The 21,223-nt window shown below is 44.4% G+C and overlaps 1 protein-coding gene across 1 annotated transcript in view; it reads left to right on the top strand.

Annotated features, from left to right (window-relative positions):
- CPO (carboxypeptidase O) overlaps positions 1-21,223 on the top strand; it is a 170,943-nt gene that overhangs the window by 75,260 nt on the left and 74,460 nt on the right. The window contains exon 4 of the mRNA XM_073633393.1: positions 5,108-5,232. Coding sequence (XP_073489494.1) covers positions 5,108-5,232 — 125 coding nt within the window. The remainder of the gene's footprint in view (positions 1-5,107; positions 5,233-21,223) is intronic.

The raw sequence follows: 21,223 nt of genomic DNA, 5'->3' as shown, positions 1-21,223 counted from the left end.
CAGACTCGGGGCTATAGCCCTAATAGCCACCCCCTAGTGATGCCACTGCCAGGGGGCCTATTTTCAAGCACCAGCAGGGAGCTAACCGTCAAAAATCTCTTCCATATCAACAATACCCAAGAATGCGATGCTGGTAATGTGAGGATGGAAAGTTATAGCACTTAAACTATTTTTACAGTGCCAATAAGTACCCTAGCATATATCCACTGAAAATGGACCCTGGTGAAAAAACTTTCACTGAAATTTCATGTCAGTTTTTTGATCACCTTCAGTTTTTGCTATTAATAAATGTAATAAGGACCCTTGGCAGTGGCAGCCCATCCATTAAGGGCGCACGGGCGCCGCCCCCTCTATCACACCACCCCCAAATATGAGTAATGGATAGATTCATGCATAGCATGAATTTATCCATTGCTGCCGCGGCCACCCCCTGTTCATGCATCCGGCCCCTTTCAGGACGCCGGACAGGCGATCCTTTTGGAGGAAGGAGGAAAGAATAGACGCACGGCGGAAGCATGGAGGACACAGAGGCCGCCGCCACAGTGGCTACAATTGATGGCACAGTGGCTGCATTTGATAGGCACAGTGAGGCTGCAATTGGTTTGTTTGCGCCCTCCCAAAAACCAGCCACCATTGACCCTTGATATACTCTGAAATTAAGCCACTACAGCTCATTGTGAAAAGACTTTTCAGGTCATTATAGGGAAAACACAGCATTTGTAGAAAAATAATTATATATATGTGTAGCGCTGGTAGATTTGTGATCTACCATATGTTAGGTAAATTTAGTAATTTGTTCGTTAAATAGGTTAAGTTTGCCTCTGTTCAAGCTTGGCTGTCGTTGTGTGTCGTTGTGTGTGTTTCCAGACTGACCGGTGGGTGTCGCTGTTATTGCTGGTCAGTGTTGGAAAGGCAACGTGTTGAAGCGTATGGATGCTCTTCTGTCCCGGAGACAACTCAGTGGAGGTGGTCCTCCGAGTTGCATTCTGGGCAAGGGTATTTATGGGACAGACGCCATAATAGGGGGTTCGTTTAACAGCCACCTGCTGGCCCTCCTGGCCAACAGGTATGTGTTAGAGAGCAATCTCGTGGTCCTCCGTTCCGGAGGCCCACGCAGCTGCGGCGCAGGGGTGGGCCCAGAAGCTTGTCTGGGGCCTGCCACAGCAGCCGAGGAATGGTCCTGAGCTGTCTATTCAGCAGGGAAGAAGCTGGACAACCGGGGAGATCCCAGGGGAGGCTGGTCTGGAGAGGGGCCTGGTGACCTGGTTGGAGGACGTATCCTAAGAGTAACTATACAGCATAGTGTTGCCGGGTTGGCTTAAAGGTTCAAGCACTGTGACTGACATTCACTACAAGAAAAACTGGTATATTTGAGTTTCTTCTGCAGTTTCCCTTCTGCTTCTTTCCTGCTACTTCCTTAGTAAATCGGTTAATAAAGCATTGGAAACGTATTCAAGTGTTGGTGCGTGTATCGTCCAGAGGTAAACTCAACGGAACCCTAGACCCGGTGCCGGTAAAACAGAGGGAAGGAGAGTGAAGGTAACAAACCCACTTAAACCAGTAGCTCCACTGAGAATTAGTGCTACATGTGGGCGCGTCGTCCGGGATTTGTTGACCGTCAATTCTTGCAACCCAGAGAGGTGTTTTACCGGGAATTTACGGAGAGAGCTGGACTTTGAAAAAATACTTCAGGAAGAGAAAAGGTTAAACTGCAGGACTTTATTTCTGAATGTGTAGACGGCGGGCGCCAGTGAAGGCCTGGGAGCTACGTGACTAGAAGAACAAGTGGGAGGAGCCTACCCTACTTGTTACCGCGTGGGACGCGTGTGTGTGTTTGGCGCCAGAGGGAGAGGAAAGGCCTCGTGATCCTCCTGAGAAGATCAGAGTGTGGCCATGTCTTTTCCGGCGATGCAGCCAATCATGGGACCAAGAATGTTCCCTGTAAGCACCGTGATGAATACTGTGCTATCTGGAACTCTGCTCACAGATACTGGAGTTTGTTTGAAGCCGCAGGGGAGGTTTGTCCTGTACACCTCAGGAGATATTGAGGGACTGGGTATGATCTGCCACCAATGTGAATGATTGGCCGTACATCTCCGTCCGTTTGGCCGATGTCCGCAATGTGGAGAGTACTTGTTTGTGGTGGAGCAACCTACCACATCGCCCCGTGCTTATCGGATAGATTGGGCAACAGGTATCGCCACAGTAGAAGCTGCTACCGCTACGGAGAGAGAACAACAGGCCACCACTTCGCCTGTTGTTGCTGACAATGTTCCGGAGAGAGACACTGCTGCTGTCGTCTCGTCAGGGGACATTACTTTGATTTCTGCATCCACTACACCTACTCCTGTTGTGCCTATTCAAAGGAAGGTAGGATATGTGAAGGCTTCCCGCGGCCGTGGTCGAGGCCTACCCCAGAGGTTACCTGAACCGGAGCTACCAGAGTCCACATCAGGAACGGGTAAGCCACTGATGGGGAATGTATCTGGGACTGTGAGTAAATATCTACCAGCAGAAGAGTTGAGAGACTCGGAATTAGAATCCATGTCGGATCTTTCCGGGGATGATGACCTATTTGAGACTATGTCACAAGAGCTGTTATGGTCACAAGGTGAAGATGTTGCCTCTGCTATGACTTTCCCTGAATGGACAGCTCTGAGTTCTGGGAAGACGTCACCCTGTGTGGAGCCACACAGTACTTTTACTGGTACTTTGCCAAAAGTTGCTAGTTCACTACAGACACCGGCTGGGTCTATGGTGAGCAAGTCATTGGATTCTTGTGTACCACCTGGTATGGGGAGAGACAGATCTTTGCCCAAACTTGCACGTTTGCAGAGGATGTTAAACAAGCGTGTCGCTGCCGAGTATGGTTTGGAGTTCCCCTATGTGCCCCAGGATATAATGCAGGTGATTGAAACTAATCTGGAACGTTGGTACAGTGAAGCTGTTTGGGACTATTTGTCTGTGCCTAAGCCTTTCCGAAAGACTGGATGTTCTGCTAAGATGGATGAACGTTTTAGTGGATGTTTCATGCACTGGAACTTCGGTGCTGACAAAGTGGATATCTGCAGGCCCGGAAAAGATGATGTTGTTTATTTCATTACCACTGTGGATAAAACGGGAAAACCACTGACATTGCCAGATCCCCGGTTTTATTGGTAATTCTGGACAAAAGAACTTTGCAAGTAGTTAGCTAGTTAGTGTTAGTGTAAAGAAATCTACGTGGTCAAGATTTACATATGCTGCTCAGTGTTTTAAATCCAAGGACTTCTTTTGCTAGCCGGATTTATTTTTTTTTCTTTAATTGAAGAAATCATAGTACAGGGATGGACTCCTTAAGTTTATTCTGATATGGATAAAAGGAAGAGAGGCTCATTTTCTCTAAAAATTAGGCTTTGCTCCTAATATTGTACAGTGTATACATATGCGTGTGTGTTTAATAAGTTTTACTTTTCAGGAATTATAGGATCTCCTATCAAGCTGGGAGGCTTTTCAGCTAAGATAGATAGTGAGGTTATGCATAATCGTAGGATGGTTTTGTTTGCGGATGTGAACATAATGTTTTATAGATGTAAGTCTTATAGTGTCTTTCCACTGTCTTTTCCTCTCTCTGTGTCTATCCAAGTTATAAGAAACTCAAATACTTGCTCCCAGGCTTGGGAGTTACTGTTACTGTTTTTGGACAGACGTTGGGGACAACGTCTACTGTAGTGGGGGGAGTATGTAGCGCTGGTAGATTTGCAATCTACCATATGTTAGGTAAATTTAGTAATTTGTTCGTTAAATAGGTTAAGTTTGCCTCTGTTCCAGCTTGGCTGATGTTGTGTGTGTTTCCAGACTGACCGGTGGGTGTCACTGTTATTGCTGGTCAGTGTTGGAAATGCAACGTGTCGAAGCGTATGGATGCTCTTCTGTCCCGGAGACAACTTGGTGGAGGTGGTCCTCCGAGTTGCATTCTGAGACAAGGGTATTTATGGGACAGACGCCATATTAGGGGGTTCGTTTTACAGCCACCTGCTGGCCCTCCTGGCCGACAGGTATGCGTTAGAGAGCAATCTCGTGGTCCTCCGTTCCGGAGGCCCACACCGCTGCGGCGCAGGGGTGGGCCCAGAAGCTTGTCTGGGGCCTGCCACAGCAGCCGAGGAATGGTCCTGAGCTGTCTATCCAGAAGGGAAGAAGCTGGACAACCGGGGAGATCCCAGGGGAGGACCCGTCATGGAAGGATCATGCAGCGTGCTGGTCTGGAGAGGGGCCTGGTGACTCGGTTGGAGGACGTATCCTAAGAGTAACTATACAGCATAGTGTTGCTGGGTTGGCTTAAAGGTTCAAGCACTGTGACTGACATTCACTACAAGAAAAAACGGTACATCCTGTGGCAGAGGACTTTTGTTCGTGCTACGTACTGGCTGCTAGGCAAGTGAGAGAGGCCTATCCAGGCGAGCAAAGAGTGTGTCTCACGAGGGGAGCGCATTCTATTATATTATCCAAATTCTACCAGGACATTTGTCAAGAACCTTATAAGAAGAAATTTGAGTTTCTTCTGCAGTTTCCCTTCTGCCTCTTTCCTGCTACTTCCTTAGTAAATCGGTTAATAAAGCATTGGAAATGTATTCAAGTGTTGGTGTGTGTATCGTCCAGAGGTAAACTCAACGGAACCCTAGACCCAGTGCCGGTAAAACAGAGGGAAGGAGAGTGAAGGTAACAAGCCTGCTTAAACCAGCAGCTCCACCGAGAGTTAGTGCTACATATGATTTTCACACAAGACACTTTGGAATTTAAAATTATTAAAAATCAAACTTTGCTTTCTTGCACTATGACATCTTAATTGTCACTTTTTTTGATTGGCTCTTTGCTTTTAAAATGTTGCCACCCATTGTGATAGAAGTTTCACTTTTGGTGAGTCACTTCCTAAGGCTAGTCATTATTTGCAGCTTTTCTTATTACAATGCAGAGATTACCCCAGATGGTTATAAGGAAGGTTGAACAAAACAAAACACTTTAAAATAGGCACCAGTATGTGTATCTCGAGTTTCTGGAATTCAAATACTGTATGTATTATGTTGTGTTGTGATATGTAATATAATTATTATTATGTTTAACATTACAGTTGGACCTTTGGAAACCTCTTTATTTAGAGGATGTCACCCCTAGTAGGGTAGTGCTCATCAGGATCCCATCCATTGCTCTTCAGACCGTGAAAGAGGAGCTGCTGCATTGTTCACTATCTTTTCAGTAAGTACAGTGATGAAGGTTCAGCTGCATTAATCTTCTGGAGTCTGGTAAAGATTACATTGAATATTAGTCATGCAGAGGGATACACTTATATTGACGGTAAGAAAACATCTACTGCAGAGTTCCTCAACTCCAGTCCTCAAGGTGCCCGACAGGTCATGTTTTCAGGCTTTCCATTATTTTGCACAGGTGATTTGATCAGTTTTGCTGCCTTAGGCTACTTTCAGACTGGGGCGTTGTGTGTGTCAAAAAGCAGCCAAAAAAGGGATGAAAAAAGAAAAGATGTGGCTTGCAGGACTTTTTGTACCGTCCTGCAAGCGCACCGCTCTAGTGTGAAAGCCCTTGGGCTTTCAAACTGGAGACACAGGAGAGGCGCTATACAGGCGCTATTTTTAGGGCTGTAGCACGTGTAAAGCGCCTCAGCTGTTTCATCTGAGGGAAATACTGAAAACATGACCTGTTGGGGCGCCTTGAGGACTGGAGTTGAGAAACACTGATCTACTGTATATATGTATGATGTTTTAAAGAAATCGCTAGGTAAATCTGTATTTACAAATTTTACCTATAGGTATTATCTTGATCTATAGATTTCACAGTTGTATTACTTATTTCCTAAAGCAACATCAGGAAATATACAAGAGCTACATTTGATACTCACTATAGTTCTTGGTATGTGTCATAAACAAGGTGTGACCAGAAATGTGTGGACTGCAATAGGGAAGACAAAAACCAAAATGCATGTAAAGTGAAAAAGTAATATTTATTAAAAGCATAAGTCATAAACAATAAAGCAAACCAGCAAAAAACCACAGTGACACACAAAATTAGCTTTCTAAACCAAACGTGAGTGCAGGATGAGATATAATCATACACGTAATCAAGCCAGGGTCATACATGAGAGATCAGTCAGATTGAACAGGGAGCAGGACAGGACAGGGAGAGGGCAACAGGAAGAAGGGATAAGTCAGCAAGACAGGGGTCGAGGGGCGGCTGCAGGGTTCAGGATAACAGGATCACAGGAGGAACAGGTTCAGGATAACAGGATCACAAATACAAGTCAGGGCTCAAGGACAATACCAAGGCAAATGTAAGAGCGTCTGCCGGGTATAAATACACACCTCCTGCAACCAGTCTCAGGTGATGCCTGATTGCAGGAGATGATGGCTCCAGACTGCTGGGAGACACCCGCTGGTGGACACCAGTACTGCGGCTCAAGGATCTGATGGTGCCACCAGCAAGTGAAACCTTTCCTGACAGTATGCCAATGCATATATAGAAGCATTACATTCATTAGGAAAAATAAGATTTGCATATAAATTCAGCTGTCTCTCTTGACCAACAGGTTGTGCTGATATGCATTTTTTCACTGTTTATAAGTTATTTTCATCACATATTTTTTGCAAACTTTATCTCATCAAACAGTATTGCTTTTCCACTATCTATATAGGTTATATTAAAATATAAGTGAATCTTACCATGGATCTTTTATTGTGTTTTTTGTAGTTACTATGAGGAGCTCACACAATTCTGTAGACCAAAACATAGTGAACATTCGTATGAGTAATGAAGTTATTAATTTTGAGGATAATCATTTCTGTTACATAGTTATGCAGTTGGTAAGGTTGAATAAAGACACCAGTCCATCCAGTCCAATACTGTTGCAGACAAATATTTCTGATTAAAGCAAAGGTAAACTGTATCTGAGCACCACAAACTGAAAATTGTATGCAATTTATTTTTAATTTTCCAAAGCAAACTCACCCATCCATCCACATCTCCATGCTTTGGTTTGTTAAGAAAACATCCCTTTGGAATTTCTTTGCTGAGAAAGCCCCTGGCAACAAAAGTGAGTACACCCCTAAGTGAAAATTTCCAAATTGGGCTAAAAATGTCAATAGTTTGTGTGGCTACCATTATTTTCCAGCACTGCCTTAACCCTCGTGGGCATGGAGTTCACCAGAGCTTCACAGGTTGCCACTGGAGTCCTCTTCCACTCCTCCATGATGACATCACGGAGCTGGTGGATGTTAGAGACATTGCGCTCCTCCACCTTCCGTTTGACGATACCCTACAGATGCTCAATAGGGTTTAGGTCTGGAGACATGCTTTGCCAGTCCATCACCTTCACCCTCAGCTTCTTTAGCAAGGCAGTGGTCGTCAGTGGCCGTCAGTGAACGGCATTGAATAGCAGAAGATCGGACAAAAGTTAACATGCAGGTAACCCTTGCACTGCTGGCACATCATCACTGCAAGGGATCATTTTCAAGTTCAGCTGGACTTTTAAAATCATTTTACGTTTTAGGGAGAGTCCTGAGGGGTTCCCTTTCAGCCTGAAAGTTTCAGGTTATGTTGTACCAGTCTTCAAGTTTGCCAGGTGGTAGAATTGTTGCTGTGTGAAGACTGGTCCTTGCATGCAATCTCCAGCAATAGATTGTATTTTATTTCCCATAGCAAGCATCCTGACAGTGTTGCCAGAGCTGGATAAGAGAGCTAGCTCTTGGGGTTTTAGAAAAAGCATGTGTACTTCCCTTCAAACACACAATGCAGTGCTTAGTGGCTAGGGCCACATGTAGCCCATTGCCACTTTTTGCATGGCCCATTGGTCCCCTTTATACACTTATCTGTAATATGTCATGTACTGTGTCTCCAGGGCATGATTGACTGCTGAAGCATGCCCCCAGCCTCCAACAACCCCTGTAGCATGTTCATAGTCTCTGACAGTCTCTTGGAGCATGTCCGCAGTCTCTGACAGTCTCTTGGAGCATGTCCGCAGTCTCTGACAGTCTTTTGTATTATGTCTGCAGTCTCTGACCACCTCTTATATCATGTTTGTAGTCTCTGACCATCTCCTGTATCATATCCGCAGTTTTTGACCATCTCCTGTATCATGTCTGTAGTCTCTGACCATCTCCTGTATCATGTCTGCAGTTTTTGACCATTTCCTGTATCATGTCTGCAGTCTCTGACCATTACCTGTATCATGTCTGCAGTCTCTGACCATCTCCTGTATCATGTCCGCAGTCTCTGACCGTCTCCTGTATCATATCTGCAGTCTCTGACCATCTCTTCTGTCATGTTTGCAGTCTCTGACCATCTCCTGTATCATGTCTGCAGTCTCTGACCGTCTCCTGTATCATATCTGCAGTCTCTGACCATCTCCTGTATCATGTGTGCAGTCTCTGACCATCTCCTGAATCATGTCTACAGGCTCTGACCATCTCTTGTATCATGTCCGCAGTCTCTGACCATCTCTTGTGTCATGTCTGCAGTCTCTGACCATCTCTTGTATCATGTCTGCAGTCTCTGACCATCTCTTGTATGATATCTGCAGTTTTTGACCATCTCTTGTACCAAGTCCACAGTCTCTGATCATCTCTTGTATCATGCCTGCAGTCTCTGACTTATTCTTGTATCATGTCTGCAGTCTCTGACCATCACTTGTATTATGTCTGCAGTCTCTGACCATCTTTTGTATCATGTCTGCAGTCTCTGACCACCTCTTGTATCATGTCCGCAGTCTCTGACCATCTCCTGTATCATGTCTGCAGTCTCTGACCATCTCCTGTATCATGCCTGCAGTCTCTGACCTATTTTTATATCATGTCTGCAGTCTCTGACCATCTCTTGTATTATGTCTGCAGTCTCTGACCACCTCTTGTATCATGTCTGCCGTCTCTGACCATCTCCTGTATCATGTCCGCAGTCTCTGACCATCTCTTGTATGATATCTGCAGTTTCTGACCATCTCTTTTACCATGTCCGCAGTCTCTGACCATCTCCTATATCATGCCTGCAGTCTCTGACTTATTCTTGTATAATGTCTGCAGTCCCTGACCATCTCTTGTATTATGTCTGTAGTCTCTGACCATCTCTTGTATCATGTCTGCAGTCTCTGACCATCTCTTGTATCATATCTGCAGTCTCTGACCATCTCTTGTATCATGTCTGCAGTCTCTGACCATCTCTTGTATTATGTCTGCAGTCTCTGACCATCTCTTGTATCATGTCTGCAGTCTCTGACCATCTCCTGTATCATGCCTGCAGTCTCTGACCTATTCTTATATCATGTCTGCAGTCTCTGACCATCTCTTGTATTATGTCTGCAGTCTCTGACCACCTCTTGTATCATGTCTGCCGTCTCTGACCATCTCCTGTATCATGTCCGCAGTCTCTGACCATCTCCTGTATCATGTCTGCAGTCTCTGACCTATTCTTGTATCATGTCTGCAGTCTCTGACCATCTCTTGTGTTATGTCTGCAGTCTCTGACCATCTCTTATATCATGTCTGCAGTCTCTGACCATCTCCTGTATCATGTCTGCAGTCTCTGACCGTCTCCTGTATCATATCTGCAGTCTCTGACCATCTCCTGTATCATGTGTGCAGTCTCTGACCATCTCCTGAATCATGTCCACAGTCTCTGACCATCTCTTGTATCATGTCCGCAGTCTCTGACCATCTCTTGTGTCATGTCTGCAGTCTCTGACCATCTCTTGTATCATGTCTGCAGTCTCTGACCATCTCTTGTATGATATCTGCAGTTTTTGACCATCTCTTGTACCAAGTCCACAGTCTCTGATCATCTCTTGTATCATGCCTGCAGTCTCTGACTTATTCTTGTATCATGTCTGCAGTCTCTGACCATCACTTGTATTATGTCTGCAGTCTCTGACCATCTTTTGTATCATGTCTGCAGTCTCTGACCACCTCTTGTATCATGTCCGCAGTCTCTGACCATCTCCTGTATCATGTCTGCAGTCTCTGACCATCTCCTGTATCATGCCTGCAGTCTCTGACCTATTTTTATATCATGTCTGCAGTCTCTGACCATCTCTTGTATTATGTCTGCAGTCTCTGACCACCTCTTGTATCATGTCTGCCGTCTCTGACCATCTCCTGTATCACGTCCGCAGTCTCTGACCATCTCTTGTATGATATCTGCAGTTTCTGACCATCTCTTTTACCATGTCCGCAGTCTCTGACCATCTCCTATATCATGCCTGCAGTCTCTGACTTATTCTTGTATAATGTCTGCAGTCCCTGACCATCTCTTGTATTATGTCTGTAGTCTCTGACCATCTCTTGTATCATGTCTGCAGTCTCTGACCACCTCTTGTATCATGTCCGCAGTCTCTGACCATCTCCTGTATCATGTCTGCAGTCTCTGACCATCTCCTGTATCATGCCTGCAGTCTCTGACCTATTCTTGTATCATGTCTGCAGTCTCTGACCATCTCTTGTATTATGTCTGCAGTCTCTGACCATCTCTTGTATCATGTCTGCAGTCTCTGACCATCTCTTGTATCATATCTGCAGTCTCTGACCATCTCTTGTATTATGTCTGCAGTCTCTGACCATCTCTTATATCATGTCTTCAGTCTCTGACCATCTCCTGTATCATGCCTGCAGTCTCTGACCTATTCTTATATCATGTCTGCAGTCTCTGACCATCTCTTGTATTATGTCTGCATTCTCTGACCACCTCTTGTATCATGTCTGCAGTCTCTGACCACCTCTTGTATCATGTCCGCAGTCTCTGACCATCTCCTGTATCATGTCTGCAGTCTCTGACCTATTCTTGTATCATGTCTGCAGTCTCTGACCATCTCTTGTGTTATGTCTGCAGTCTCTGACCATCTCTTATATCATGTCTGCAGTCTCTGACCACCTCTTGTATCATAAAACAACAAAAGATAGGGGTTAAGTGGCACTACCTGTTAACTAAGGGCACTAAATATAAAGGAAGGGGCGGGGGGCTGTGCCAAAGGTATAGAATGGACTATACCCTAGGTATAGAATCAACACCAAGCCTCAGCTCCTATATCGCAGCCTGAAGATCTCAACCCAGTGCCTAATATGGGAATACTACTTGTGTATATGTGTTTAAGTGTATAAAGGGCACACATCCTAAAAAACCATATAGATACTACATAAATAGATAAAATAATCCCTAAACTAAGGTACCGCAGGGGCTACCTTTAAAGTGCATAGTAAAATATGTGCATAAGATACGTGAGATACCAGCATAAAAAAATTGCATAACATATAAATCCCACCAATTACAATAAAATATTATACAAATGTGCATATAATCTGCATCTACACAATCAGACAAATCTAAGAATAAATGCCCAGTAGTGTTATATCCAGTGGAAGTTAAAAAATAAAATATGATAAGGTGAAAAAACATCCATAGAAAACAACATAGATAAAAAAATTTATAATGTCCCAAATGGTCAAATGGCCATAAGAAAGAGAAAAAATGACAAAGTTAAAAAAAATAAATAAAAATCAAAAAATCAAAACACCACCAAAAAGGATGTGTATACAAATATATAGATAAAAAATAGCAGTCCACATATAGAAATCACCATAGGTAACTTGAGTGCTTGCAATATATCCAGGTGACTTATATGCTCCCCCTCAAGGGTCCCCACTCACCGAATCCTATCACCCCTGCAGGGGTAATGCGTATAATGTTGCACTCTATATCGCCTGTTCACCAGAGTGTCTGCTATGTATATCCCAAAAGCATCCCTTTGGTTCCAGATAGGATGGACGTGGCCATAAATATATACCAAACTTCAGTTCTGGGTATTAATGCATGGGATAGATCCAGTTCACCTCCTTAATGATAATCCAGGTGTCCCACCAGCCCTGGGGTCTGACTGTTAGCCAATAGCCACACATCATTATTCATTGAGCATCATTAAGGAGGTGAACTGGATCCCATGCATTAGACAAAACTGTACGTGAATACCCAGAACTGAAGTTTGGTATATATTTATGGCCACGTCCATCCTATCTGGAACCAAAGGGATGCTTTTGGGATCTACATAGCAGACACTCTGGTGAACAGGCGATATAGAGTGCAACATTATACGCATTACCCCTGCAGGGGTTTGAACTTTGTCATTTTTTCTTTTTCTTATGGCCATTTGACCATTTGGGACATTATACATTTTTCTATCTATGCTGTTTTCTATGGATGTTTTTTCACCTTATCATATTTTATTTTTTAACTTCCGCTGGATATAACACTACTGGGCATTTATTCTTAGATTTGTCTGATTGCGTAGATGCACATTATACGCACATTTGTATAATATTTTATTGTAATTGGTAGGATTTATGTGTTATGCAATTTTCTTATGCTGGTATCTCACGTATCTTATGCACATATTTTACTATGCACTTTAAAGGTTGCCCCTGCGGTACCTTAGTTTAGGGATTATTTTATCTATTTATGTAGTATCTATATGGTTTTTTAGGATGTGTGCCCTTTATACACTTATACACATATACACAAGTAGTATTCCCACATTAGGCACTGGGTTGAGATCTTCAGGCTGCGATTTAGGAGCTGAGGCTTGGTGTTGACTGTATACCTAGGGTATAGTCCATCGTATACCCTTGGCACAGCCCCCGCCCCTTCCCTTATATTTAGTGCCCTTAGTTAACAGGTAGCGCCACTTAACCCCTATCTTTTGTTATTTTTTTGGCATTTTCTAGAGCTCTCTCAGGGGAGCCCTATCAGGGGAGGCAGCAACCTTCATTTTTTAACCTCACTTTTTCCTAAGCACGGCTTTCTTCTTTATTTTAACCCCTTGTATCATGTCCGCAGTCTCTGACCATCTCCTGTATCATGTCTGCAGTCTCTGACTATCTGCTGTATTAAGTATGCAGTCTCTGACCATCTCCTGTATCAAGCCTGCAGTCTCTGACCTATTCTTGTATCATGTCTGCAGTCTCTGACCATCTTTTGTATTATGTCTACAGTCTCTGACCATCTCTTGTATCATGGCCGCAGTCTCTGACCATCTCCAGTATCATGTCCGCAGTCTCTGACCATCTCCTGTATCATGTCCACAGTCTCTGACCATATCCTGTATCATGTCCGCAGTCTCTGACCATCTCTTGTATCATGTCCGCAGTCTCTGACCATCTCCTGTATCATGTCTGCAGTTTTTGACCATCTCCTGTATCATGTCTCTAGTCTCTGACCATCTCTTGGAGCATGTCTGCAGTCTCTGACCATCCCTTGTATCATGTATGCAGACTCTGACCATCTCTTGTATCATGTCTGCAGTCTCTGACCATTTCTTGTATCATATCTGCAGTCTCTGACTATGTCCTGTATCACGTCTGCAGTCTCTGACTATCTCTTGTATAATGTCTGCAGGCTCTGACCATCTCTTATACCATGTCTACAGTCTCTGACCATCTCTTGTGTCATGTCTGCAGTCTCTGATCATCTCTGGCATCATATCTGCAGTCTCTGACAATCTCTTGTATCATGTCTGCAGTTTTTGACCATCTCCTGTATCATGTCTGCAGTCTCTGACCATCTCTTGAAACATGTCTGCAGTCTCTGAGCATCCCTTGTATCATGTATGCAGTCTCTGATCATCTCGTGTATCATGTCCGCAGTCTCTGACCATCTCCTTTATCATGTCCGCAGTCTCTGACCATCTCCTGTATCATGTCTGCAGTCTCTGACTATCTCCTGTATTAAGTATGCAGTCTCTGACCATCTCCTGTATTAAGTATGCAGTCTCTGACCATCTCCTGTATCATGCCTGCAGTATCTGACCTATTCTTGTATCATGTCTGCAGTCTCTGACCATCTTTTGTATTATGTCTACAGTCTCTGACCATCTCTTGTATCATGTCTGCAGTCTCTGACCACCTCTTGTATCATGGCCGCAGTCTCTGACCATCTCCAGTATCATGTCCGCAGTCTCTGATCATCTCCTGTATCATGTCCGCAGTCTCTGACCATCTCCTGTATCATGTCCGCAGTCTCTGACCATCTCCTGTATCATGTATGCAGTCTCTGACCATCTCCTGTATCATGTATGCAGTCTCTGACCATCTCCTGTATCATGTCTGCAGTTTTTGACCATCTCCTGTATCATGTCTGCAGTCTCTGACCATCTCTTGGAGCATGTCTGCAGTCTCTGAGCATCCCTTGTATCATGTATGCAGTCTCTGACCATCTCCTGTATCATGTCCGCAGTCTCTGACCATCTCCTTTATCATGTCCGCAGTCTCTGACCATCTCCTGTATCATGTATGCAGTCTCTGACCATCTCCTGTATCATGTATGCAGTCTCTGACCATCTCCTGTATCATGTCTGCAGTTTTTGACCATCTCCTGTATCATGTCTGCAGTCTCTGACCATCTCTTGGAGCATGTCTGCAGTCTCCGACCATCCCTTGTATCATGTATGCAGTCTCTGACCATCTCTTGTATCATGTCTGCAGTCTCTGACTATTTCTTGTATCATATCTGCAGTCTCTGACCATGTCCTGTATCACATCTGCAGTCACTGACTATCTCTTGTATAATGTTTGCAGGCTCTGACCATCTCTTATACCATGTCTACAGTCTCTGACCATCTCTTGTGTCATGTCTGCAGTCTCTGACCATCTCTGGCATCATGTCTGCAGTCTCTGACCATCTCTTGTATCATGTCTGCAGTCTCTGACCATCTCTTGTATGATATCTGCAGTTTCTGACCATCTCTTGTACCATGTCTGCAGTCTCTGACCACCTCTTGTATCACGTCTACAGTCTCTGACCATCTCCTGTATCATGTCTGCAGTCTCTGACCATCTCTTGTATCATGTCCGCAGTCTCTGACCATCTCCTGTATCATGTATGCAGTCTCTGACCATCTCCTGTATCATGTCTGCAGTTTTTGACCATCTCCTGTATCATGTCTGCAGTCTCTGACCATCTCTTGGAGCATGTCTGCAGTCTCCGACCATCCCTTGTATCATGTATGCAGTCTCTGACCATCTCTTGTATCATGTCTGCAGTCTCTGACTATTTCTTGTATCATATCTGCAGTCTCTGACCATGTCCTGTATCACATCTGCAGTCTCTGACTATCTCTTGTATAATGTTTGCAGGCTCTGACCATCTCTTATACCATGTCTACAGTCTCTGACCATCTCTTGTGTCATGTCTGCAGTCTCTGACCATCTCCTTTATCATGTCTGCAGTCTCTGACCATCTCTTGTATCATGTCTGCAGTCTCTGACCATCTCTTGTATGATATCTGCAGTTTCTGACCATCTCTTGTACCATGTCTGCAGTCTCTGACCACCTCTTGTATCACGTCTACAGTCTCTGACCATCTCCTGTATCATGTCTGCAGTCTCTGACCATCTCTTGTATCATGTCCGCAGTCTCTGACTATCTCTTGTACGATATCTGCAGTTTATGACCATCTCCCGTATCATGTCCGCAGTCTCTGACCATCTCTTGGATGATATCTGCAGTTTCTGACCATCTCTTGTACCATGTCCGCAGTCTCTGACCACCTCTTGTATCATGTCCGCAGTCTCTGACCATCTCCTGTATCATGTCTGCAGTCTCTGACCATCTCCTGTATCATGTCCGCAGTCTCTGAACATCTCCTGTATCATGTATGCAGTCTCTGACCATCTCCTCTATCATGTCTGCAGTCTCTAACCATTTCTTTTATCATGTCTTGCAGTCTCTGACCACCTCCTGTATCATGTCGGCAGTCTCCAAACATCTCTTGTGCCATATCCGCAGTCTCTGACCATCTCTTGTATCATGTCTGCAGTCTCTGACCATCTATTGTATCATGTCTGCAGTCTCAGACCATTTCTTGTATCATGTCTGTAATCTCTGACCATTTCTTGTATCATGTCTGCAGTCTCTGACCATCTCTTGTATCATGTCTGCAGTCTCTGACCATTTCTTGTATCATGTCTGCAATCTCTGAACATTTCTTGTATCATGTCTGCAGTCTCTGACCATCTCCTCTATCATGTCTGCAGTCTCTAACCATTTCTTTTATCATGTCTTGCAGCTCTGACCATTTCTTGTATCATGTCTTGCAGTCTCTGACCATATCCTGTGTCATGCCTGCAGTCTCTGACCATCTCTTGTATCATGTCTGCAGTCTCTGACCATCTCTTGTATCATATCTGCAGTTTCTGACCATCTCTTATATCATGTCTGCAGTCTCTGACCATCTTGTGTATTATGTCCATACCTCTGCTATGCAGTCCCTGACTATTTTAATTAAGTTCTTTAAGTTACGATCAGACAAAGCAATCAAAGCATATTTTATAGGTACAAGGAAGCACGGGTTTTGTTTAACCACATCCCTTAAGCCCCTCCCACTGCTAGGCACTTGATCACACCCACAATGAAACGCGAAGTAGCGTATCACAGGTCTTTTTACTCCTCCAGCGTCCCTCATTATGAAGTTCAAAAGTTTGGAGGTATGGTTCAGTTTTTGCCCAAACATTGCCATACAGTACCAAGCCAATCCCTTTTATCTGTAATATAGTGATTCTGGAACCTACCTGCTGGTAATGCTGGAATCACATTTCTTGCTGCTTTTTACACTAAAAGCCTTATAGAAATAATAATATCAGTACTTTGAAATTTCTCACAGCTATCAGTCATATTCAACTCTGCCTTTAAAATTAAGCTCAGAAGAGGGAAGTTAGAAAGCACAACGTTAGAGAAGTGCACTCCTACTACACTCCTACTGATCCTGTTTTCAGGTGTGTGCATATTCTTCAAAAAAAAAAATGGCTTCTGCTGCACTTTGCAGTGAATTCAGGCACAGCGCAGCATCATTGCCACATGATCCCAGGAAATGTCAAAAGGTGAACTTCACTGGCAGAATCAATAGGTACTGGAAGGACTTTGGAGGGATACCGAGAAAAGCGCAAGTGTAATTTCATTTTTATATTTTAAACTTTACCCATAACAACTTGATAAGAAAAAAAATTATTTAGCAAGGAACATACATTCCCCATTTAATAATTATGCTATCAAAATTATTGTGTTCTGTAAATTGCCTCCAGCATTGCTCCTGCTACTTCTTTCTGAAGGCTGCCATTTTGCTGAAGCCCAGAGCCCCTGAGCAATAGTAAATCTATATGCTGATTGGCATCAACATTTTCCGCAGTGCTAAAAAATAAAAAGCAACTGAGCATGTGCAGAGCAGGGTGAGACAATGTATTACTGGATTTTAAACAGCATAGGCACTTATTTTTATTGTTCTCCATAGCTATACCTGCGAAAGGGGCCAGCCTGATGTGATCTAGCGGGACTTAATTATCTGACTAAAGTTCCACTTTAATGATCTCTGAAAACATTAGCCTGGCCTGTTTTAGGAAGCCTATAATGTTTTTAGGAATCTCTTTTACCTGCTGTTTTTAGGGCTCTTTTGACAAATACAGTGGAAAGTAAGTGTTGGTTTTAATATTTTTGAATAAATAGAGAATTAACACTCTCAATGAAAGGTGTGAGTTTATCTAAAATCACTGATATTCAGTCAGGTGTCAGGTTCAGAGACCAGTATCTATAACAGTAGATTAGGTTCCCATCGGCCAGTGAGATAAGTATACGAGCAGGTCACCCTGGCAGATAGAGTAGGCTCGGCCGAAATGCGGGATCTAAGCACTAACTGGTCTTCACCAGAGCTTCTGATGGTGGAGATGGGTTTTGCTGCATACTAGTGCTAGGTTCTATGGATCACACCACCAAGAGGTGAGCAATCCAAGGTCCGGTAGCAGATGTAGCAGGTAGGGATCAAGTAAACAAGCCATAGGGCATTAAAAAGTGGTTGCAGGTTGGGATTAAGCAGAAGTATAGTTGCGGAACAAGTCAAAGGTTGATAAGAAATCGTTGCAGGTTGGGATCAAGTGGATGTGTAGTTCAAGTGGTAGTGAAGATACAGATGGCAGCAGGAGGGAAAATAGCAATGTATTGGCTGGGGAAGAGCACAATAATCTGGCAAACAGGAAGTGCAGAGACATGGCTTACATCAGGAAGTTCATGGGAGGAGCAAAGAGTTCAAGGTTTACCAGAAACAAGGTACAAGATAAGATTGTCCAAAGGATCAGACAGAGATCTGGTGGCACAGCGAGAAGAGCTACAACCAGATGCCACAGAGGTCCCAGGTTCAGAACAGGACCCTGACATTTATAGACTAGTCCAAATCCTCATCAATGTCATTTATTCTGGTTACTGACCCCTAATGTGGTATAAGGCATGTTGCATAAATAGGAGTACATATGCTAGATAATATCAAAACTAATAATTGGCTTTGGCCAATTATGGCTCAAGGGGTTTAGTACTCGCCCCACACTATATAAGGCCGCCTGCACGTCGGCCCTGTGTAGTGTGTTCCGGCGTTAAGAGAGAGATAGAGAGAGAGAGAGACAGTGTCATTTGATTTAACTTAGATAGAGTAGGCAGGCGAGTCAGTTAGCTGCACTTACAGTGTATTGTGTATATATATATATGCATCGTAGGTGTTGTATATACTGTATATATGTATATATATATATATATATATATATATATATATATATATATACGCTGTATTCAGTTTAGCTAGATCTGTTCCTGTTATTCTCTTCCTACTGACAGGCAGGCAGGTGTTTTTACAGTATTTACAGCTACCTGAAGAAAATTGCTGGTGTTCTTCTGATCCTATTAGTCCTATTAGCTACAGTATTTAGTTAGTGTAGTGCGTCCTCTGCACAGTGTGCACCTAAAGCTACCTGAGGAAAATTGGTGGTGTTCTTCTGATCCTATTAGTACCACAGGCAGCTGCAGTATTTACAAGTTAGTGTAGTGCGTCCTCTGCACAGTGTGCACCTAAAGCTACCTGAAGAAAATTGGTGGTGTTCTTCTGATCCTATTAGTACTGCAGGCAGCTGCAGTATTTACAAGTTAGTGTAGTGCGTCCTCTGCACAGTGTGCACCTAAAGCTACCTGAAGAAAATTGGTGGTGTTCTTCTGATCCTATTAGTACTGCAGGCAGCTGCAGTATTTACAAGTTAGAGTAGTGCATCCTCTGCACAGTGTGCACCTAAAGCTACCTGAAGAAAATTGGTGGTGTTCTTCTGATCCTATTAGTACCACAGGCAACTGCAGTATTTTCAAGTTAGTGTAGTGTGTCCTCTGTACAGTGTGCACCTAAAGCTACCTGAAGAAAATTGGTGGTGTTCTTCTGATCCTATTAGTACCGCAGGCAGCTGCAGTATTTACAAGTTAGTGTAGTGCGTCCTCTGCACAGTGTGCACCTAAAGCTACCTGAAGAAAATTGGTGGTGTTCTTCTGATCCTAATATTACCGCAGGCAGCTGCAGTATTTACAAGTTAGTGTAGTGCATCCTCTGCACAGTGTGCACCTAAAGCTACCTGAAGAAAATTGGTGGTGTTCTTCTGATCCTATTAATACCACAGGCAGGCAGCTACAGTATTTACAGTTAGTGTACTGCATCCTCTGCACAGTGTGCACCTAAAGCTACCTGAACACAATTGCTGTTGTTCTGCTCCTATTAATACCACAGGCAGGCAGCTACAGTATTTACAGTTAGTGTACTGTGTCCTCTGCACAGTGTGCACCTAAAGCTACCTGAAGAAATGTGGTGGTGTTCTTCTGATCCTATTAATACCACAGGCAGGCAGCTACAGTATTTACAGTTAGTGTACTGCATCCTCTGCACAGTGTGCACCTAAAGCTAGCTGAAGACAATTGCTGTTGTTCTGCTCCTATTAATACCACAGGCAGGCAGCTACAGTATTTACAGTTAGTATACTGTGTCCTCTGCACGGTGTGCACCTAAAGCTATCTGAATAAAATTGGTGGTGTTCTTCTGCTCCTATTAAGATCACAGCCAGGCAGCTACAGTATTTACAGTTAGTGTACTGTGTCCTCTGCACAGTGTGCACCTAAAGCTACCTGAAGACAATTGCTGGTGTTCTCATACTAATAATACTACAGGCAGGCAGTTGATTCTGCTAGCTGCAGTATCAATATAAATTCATCCCAACTTTGTGCAGCTACATCTCACTGCAGGCCATTAGTATGTCTGGAAGGCCAACAAGGAGAGGCAAACAGTCACAAGCCAATTAAAGAGGGCAAGCAGGCTCTGTGTCTAGTGGCAACAGTGCTGGTCATGGAGACGGTCCATCCTCATCAGCATGTGGCCGTGAGACACGTTTGTCCTTTTTTTCAGCAGCTGGCCGTGTTGAGCCGCAACATGCGGAAGACTTGGCAGAGTGGATGACCAAGCCGTCCTCATCCTCTCTCACCCAGGCTCAGGGTACTTTGTCTGGCAAAGCAGCTGCCAACGCGGCCTCTTCCCTCGGCTCAATGGCATCAGTCACTCCTTCCCTAGCCCCACCATGTCCCCCTGAGGAGTCCCCCACACTGTTTGACCACAGTGTTGGGTACATGCTCCAGGAGGATGCCCAGCTTTTTGAAAGCTCCAATGATGCTACCCAGCTAGAGGAAGGCAATAACATGAGCCCAGAGAGAGGGGGTGCCCAAGAAGGACAGCAATCTGTCAGTCATGTTCCCCCAGCTGCAGCGTACTGCCAGGTTTGCTCCAGTGATGAGGAGGGAGGGGATGATGAGGTCACTGACTCCACGTGGGTGCCTGATAGGAGAGAGGAGGAGGAGGAGGCACATCACCAACAAGGCAGGATGCCCTCCAGGGGCCAGCTTAAGGGCAGCACACCGACTGCATCACACCGCAGAGCTCTGCATATACAGGGCGCTGCTGTCTCTGCGCGTTATTCCAAAAGTTCTTTGGTGTGGGCCTTTGTTGAGACGAGTGCATCAGATCCCACCGCTGCTATTTGCAACATATGTCTCAAGCGTATCTCGCGTGGCCAAAACATCACCCGCTTGGGCACCACATGCTTAACCAGACATATGTTGACCTGCCATGCAGTTCGTTGGCAAGCGTACCTAAAAGACCCACACCAAAGAACAAGGAGGACCTCTCCTTGCTCCTCATCAGCTGGGATCTCCAACCCCACTATACCTTCGGTCCTCTCTGAGACCTGCACTGAGAGGAATGAAGGTGTAGAATTAGGTGTGTCACAGCCAAGTACTTGGGGGCAATCTGCCCGACGTCAGATTGTGCCAGGCGAATTTCCCTGCCCCAGCTGCTGCACCGCCGAAAGAAGTT

Source organism: Aquarana catesbeiana, linkage group LG06 (genome assembly GCF_042186555.1).
Source record: "Aquarana catesbeiana isolate 2022-GZ linkage group LG06, ASM4218655v1, whole genome shotgun sequence".
Taxonomy (NCBI): domain Eukaryota; kingdom Metazoa; phylum Chordata; class Amphibia; order Anura; family Ranidae; genus Aquarana; species Aquarana catesbeiana.
This window is presented reverse-complemented; position numbering and strand designations above follow the sequence as displayed.